The following is a 5,680-nucleotide window of genomic DNA, read 5'->3' as shown; positions in this document are numbered from 1 at the left end:
GGCTATACCCGGCCAGCGGAGAAATCAGCGGTACTCACTTTTTTTAACCAACAAAGAAGCAGAGCAAAATGTTGATTCGGTGGCAGGTATATATTTGCAAGGCCATTTTCAAGAAGGATATTTAAAGAGAAACTAGCTCTTGTGAAACGAGTTAAGCTGTCCTGGCAGTGAAATGGTTTCCCTGCCACTTCCACTCGAATCAACCAACTATGAGCGCCGGTACCAAAGGCTTATAGGGCATCAAATAGCCATTACAAATTGTGAGTTCAAATATATTTTTCCACATTAAATATGTTTTTTACAATTATTTTTGTTTTGACAGTACCACGTCCGATGCGGGTTTATTGATTTTTAAATGTGCCAAAAATTAGCCCGTTTTGTACACTGGTGACACATTGAGGGGGTTCAATGCACAGCAGTGCGCAAGTGTGTTTCTGTATAGTATTTTTCAAGCTGTGGTCATGTGGCGACATAAATTATTGTAATTTCAGAGGTATTTATTGAAGTCGGACTAAGTAAGACATCACTGAAGGCCGAGGTGGAAAATGCACGGCCCGCCAATGCATTACTGTGTACTAAAAGTAAGTTGTGTCCAGGAAGCGAACACACGTACTGCACATTTCATTCACTCATGCCTCTTTCAGACATCCTGCGAAAACTGCCACATGTACCTTTCATACACAATCCCACTAACTGTCCCGTCTACGTCACAGCTCCAGTCAGTCCCTCCAGGATTTCAGCCTTTTTTTTGCGATTGTTGTGGCCTAAAATGCCTGAATTTGCGACAGCTTTTTCAGAAAGTCGCGGCAAAAATTTTGTTTTGAGGCTTATATTGTTTCAATAACTATGACTCAACTTGTGATTTTAAGAATGTGGTATCGATGTTTTAAATGTTCCCTGCAACTTCAAAAAGCAAAGGATTGCATTAAAAATTGGAAAACAAATACTGTACTGATGTTTTACTTGTTTCATACCTCACAGACTCAAAAGTAGACACTAGAGCAGTGGTTCTTAACCTGGGTTCGATCGGACCCTAGGGGTTCGGTGAGTCGGCCTCAGGGGTTCGGCGGAGGTCAAGACACACCCGACTCATCGTGTAAATACAAACTTCTCCCTATCGGCGTATTACGGATACGGCAACATTTGACTGATTTGCAGGTGTGTAATTTGTTGTGAATTTATGCACTGTGTTGGTTTTGTTCTTTGAACAAGGTGATGTTCATGCACGGTTCATTTTGTGCACCAGTAAAAAAAAAAACATGGTAACACTTTAGTATGGGGAATATATTTACCATTAATTAGTTGTTTATTAACATACAAATTAGTAACATATTGGCTCTTAACTAGTCATTATTAAGTACTTATTAATGCCTTATTCGGCATGGCCTTATTATAACCCTAGCCCTCTAACACTGACCCGAACCCTAACCAAATAACTCTAAATTAAGTCTTTGTTATTTAGAATATGTCCCCCATACTAAAGTGTTACCAAAAACATATAACTTTGTCTTGAATTTGAAAAAAAAACAAAACATTTTATTTTTCACTAAAGAAGAGTTCGGTGAATGCGCGTATGAAACCGGTGGGGTTCGGTACCTCCAACAAGGTTAAGAACCACTGCACTAGATGACAGTAAAAGCACATATTCAGAGCATATTAAATACTGTACTTGTTTAATTCATGATAACTAATAATAGTAATAAATATTTATAATTATAGAAAGAAACACCACCAACCATCTTTCTTATTGTCAGCCATCTGCTCTTGTCGTCCACAAGCTACAGACATTCTCCATGTATGTTTTACGCTTGAAAAGTGTTTGTCCATCATAAACATTCATTTAAGTTCCAACACAATTACCCCCACATTTTAGGAGCATTTGTGAACTATTGAGAGCGAGATATAGCGGAAACTTTTGTTGGTAAATAAAAGTCAGTGAGAGATTAACATCACACACCAGCACCTCCGAAATGTAAACGCTGCCTCTGCTAGGTTAGCATTGCAAATGAAAATGTTCTTAATTGTTGTACGATGGATAAATAATTGTTAAATATATATAAATACATTATGGGTGTCAATAAAAATCTATTTTTGAATGAATCGCGATTCCTAATCGGTTCCAAAAAAATCTAAAATCGATTAAAAAATTAAAAGTCCCTCAAAATCGGTCCTGTCAAGTCACTTAAGTAAATTGGTATAATTTGATCAAACAAATCAAGTTTTATTTTAAGTAATATAGAAATGTATCAGCGCTGTTAATCTATTTAATGGAGGAATGTAGTTAATCATAGAACTGGGCACGCAATGTTATTAACTATAAGTATTGATTTTGAATCGAGTCATTACCCCCATGAATCGAAACAAATCTTGTGGTGCCCAAAGATTCACAGCCCTAAAATGCATGAGTGTTTGTTTATACATTACATTACCCAGAAAGCTTAGCGCCGTAGACAGGGACAGGAAGTAGGTCTGAGCTACAGTATGCGGCAGGACGTCGCTGTTTTTGCTTTTGTCTGCACAAGAAACAAACAAGTTTTGATTAGACAATGTTTTCATCAAATTCCATTGACGAAAATGACGCAGATTGGCCAAAAGATGAAATATAAGTGTCTGGGGAAAGGACGCGTGAGAGGCAATGGGGTCATAGCATAGTGTTTAGTTAGTGAAGAACTATTTTGACACGGACAGATAAAAAATAAACATTAACTTTGAGGGTGGAGGATTCTGACAGACACAAACGAATTCAATATAAAAGGGTTGAAGTTATTCTTAATGGTGATCATAAAACATCTTTATCCAGATTATCATCAGTATTTTAATGGCTTCTCCCACCACCTTTCATATTTGTTGTTCCACCTCTGCATTTTCCGGTTTTGGCTCCCGTATTTGAGACTCCATACCAGGCAAACTAGTCTTCTTACGCGCTGCCATCTCGATCTTCTGCACCAGCTCCACCTCCCAGGGATGCGTGACGAAGCTGAGCACCTTGCCGCCTTCCAACCCCCCGGCCCTCCCGACCCGCCCGGCCCTGTGGATGTAGTCCGTGTGCGACTCGGGGAAGTCGTAATTCACCACCAAGCGCACCCGAGACGTGTCCAGGCCTCGCGAGGCGATGTCGGTGCACAGGAGAACGTCCACGGTCCCCTTCTGGAAGTTACGGAAGATGCCCGCGCGGAAAGAGGCCGGCATCTCCCCCTGGAGGCGGGCGTGATTCACTCCCATCTCCTCCAGGGAGTACCCTAACCAGTTGACAGTGGACGACTTGTTGCAGAACACCAGAACAGCGCCACCTTCGTGTTCCTGCTGGAGGAGTTTCAGGTAATGGTTGAGCTCCAGGATCTTATCGACACTTTTCACCTTGATGAAAGTCTGCTTCACGTGCGGCATCAGGAAGTGAAGCATGCTGCTCTTGATGACCGCCATGTTGCCCAGGTCGGTCACCCTGCTGAGGACGTCCCCGACCCCACCGGGGAAGGTGGCGCCCACAACCAGCAGCTGCGCCTTGTGGGCGGGGCCTTGAACGTCCCTCGGATGTCTCGCAATATCGGCGCTGAGCAAAATGTCCTCCAGCATCTCGGCAAAGCTCGGGTCGAACATGGTGTCGGCTTCATCCACCACCAAGAAGTTCAGCTCACTCAAGTCCAGGTAGCGTCTCCTCAAGGCCTTGACCAGAGCCCCCGGCGTCGCCACTAAAATATGCGGAACCCTTTGCTTGAGGACGCTCTTGATGTGCCCTACACCTCGCCCGCCACCCACAGTCCTTGTCACGAAGCCCAAGGGGTTGCACAGGCTTCTGGACACGGCCGCCACCTGCTCAGTAAGCTCCCTGGAGGGCACCAGAACCAAAGCGCGGATTTTTGAAGATCCCTCTCCTCCATGCTGTAACTTGTGGACAATCGGCAGCAAATAAGTCAACGTTTTCCCACTTCCCGTCTCGGCCGCGCACAGGATGTTGTGACCTCTCATCACCTTGGGGATGGTCTGCAGCTGCACGCTGGTGGGGTGAATGATGTTCAGGCGCTCCAAAGTCTCCACCAACTCCTTGGAGACGTGCAGTTTATGGAAAGTCTTGGCAGGCTTTTCAGCGTCCTCTTTGTGGCTTTCAGAAACAAAAGGTGCAACAGATTTGATGTTGTTTATGGCAAAATAATCCCCGTAAGACTTGTTGTGCTTCCATCCTTTGGAGCACAGTGGAGGGAGCTCAAACTTGCCGTGGGTGTATCCAACAGACTGATTCAAGCTGGCGTTCTTGGCCTGAATGAGGAGCTTGCCAGCTTTGACGGTGTTCACATCGGTCTTGACCCGCGCCTGCTTCGGGTTCTCAACGCGCTTCTGCATTGAACGTGGAACACGGATGATAGGAAGCTCTTCTGCGGAGGCTGAAGTCGGACCGAGACGAGCGGAGGAGACGGAGAAATAAACATGTCCGGCTAAAGCTCTGCTAGCTCCGGACCAAGGTAACGCCGAACAGCCGACCTTCGTCGACCACATTGTGGTTAGTTAGCCAGTCAGCGGCTACAAGTTAGCGACAAAACGGCAGGTAAAACATTAAACTGCAACCCAAACAAGTCGACTAATCAACTAATGAGTATTCAAAAGTTAATCGAAAAAATAAGCGTATCAAAAAGTCATCAGAATAGCAGACCCGAACTCCATGCGGAACTTGGCGAGTGTTGATGACGACGTACACGCACTGATGATGTCATGTTTATATTTACATGACCTCAAACGTGAACAAGACATATATGTATATACATATATTGCATTCTACTTTAGTTACTTTATTGAGTTTACTGTTTTTGTACTGTTTTGTACTTATTTTGATTATTATTATTTCTCGATTGTTTGTAAATGTTGCAGTTTATAAATAAAGGTTTATTTTTAAAAAAAAACGACAAAAAAAAACCGTGAACAAGACAAACACGGTATTTTTAAATTGTACATAAGAACATATATACAATTAACACACATAACATGTGGGGATAGTCATTGTAAATAATTTATCATCTCAATCAATGATTGACTCTAGGGGGAGACTGAATGCAATGGATGTCGAGTGGGTCTGACATAATATTTTGAGAGTCCAGTCCATAGTGGATCCAACATAATAGTAAGAGTCCAGTCCATAGTGGGGCCAGCAGGAAACCATCCCGAGCGGAGACGGGTCAGCAGCGCAGAGATGTTCCCAGCCGATGCACAGGCGAGCGGTCCACCCCGGGTCCCGACTCTGGACAGCCAGCACTTCATCCATGGCCACCGGACCTGTGTCCATGGCCACCGGACCTGTGTGTCTCCCCCTCCACAAGGAAGAGGGGAGCAGAGGAGAAAAGAAAAGAAATGGCAGATCAACTGGTCTAATCTGCATCGATTATACAAATGGGTATTGTTTTAACCACTTATAGTACTGATACAACCTCGTACATTATAGGTAGTAATTAATAAAGTGCTTTGGCCTGACTTGCCGATAATAATCAAATATGCAAATTGTTTAATTGGTAAAATGATTGTCTTTTTGACCGCAAGAGCAATTAAAAGTAATTTATAGGCCAATAATATATAGGTTGATTGGCAACACTAAATTGGCCCTAGTGTGTGAATGTTGTCTGTCTATCTGTGTTGGCCCTGCGATGAGGTGGCGACTTGTCCAGGGTGTACCCCGCCTTCCGCCCGATTGTAGCTG

General features: G+C 43.6%; 1 protein-coding gene across 1 annotated transcript; it reads right to left on the bottom strand.

Moving 5' to 3' along the window:
- Positions 1-2,636: 2,636 nt before the first annotated feature.
- Positions 2,637-4,670, bottom strand: ddx28 (DEAD (Asp-Glu-Ala-Asp) box polypeptide 28). The gene has a single exon (XM_061964391.2). It carries the CDS (start codon positions 4,489-4,491, stop codon positions 2,839-2,841), a length of 1,653 nt encoding a protein of 550 aa, XP_061820375.1. The 5' UTR covers positions 4,492-4,670; the 3' UTR covers positions 2,637-2,838.
- Between the last annotated feature and the right edge of the window lie 1,010 nt (positions 4,671-5,680).

Source organism: Nerophis lumbriciformis, linkage group LG06 (assembly GCF_033978685.3).
Source record: "Nerophis lumbriciformis linkage group LG06, RoL_Nlum_v2.1, whole genome shotgun sequence".
Classification (NCBI taxonomy): Eukaryota; Metazoa; Chordata; class Actinopteri; order Syngnathiformes; family Syngnathidae; genus Nerophis; species Nerophis lumbriciformis.
This window is presented reverse-complemented; position numbering and strand designations above follow the sequence as displayed.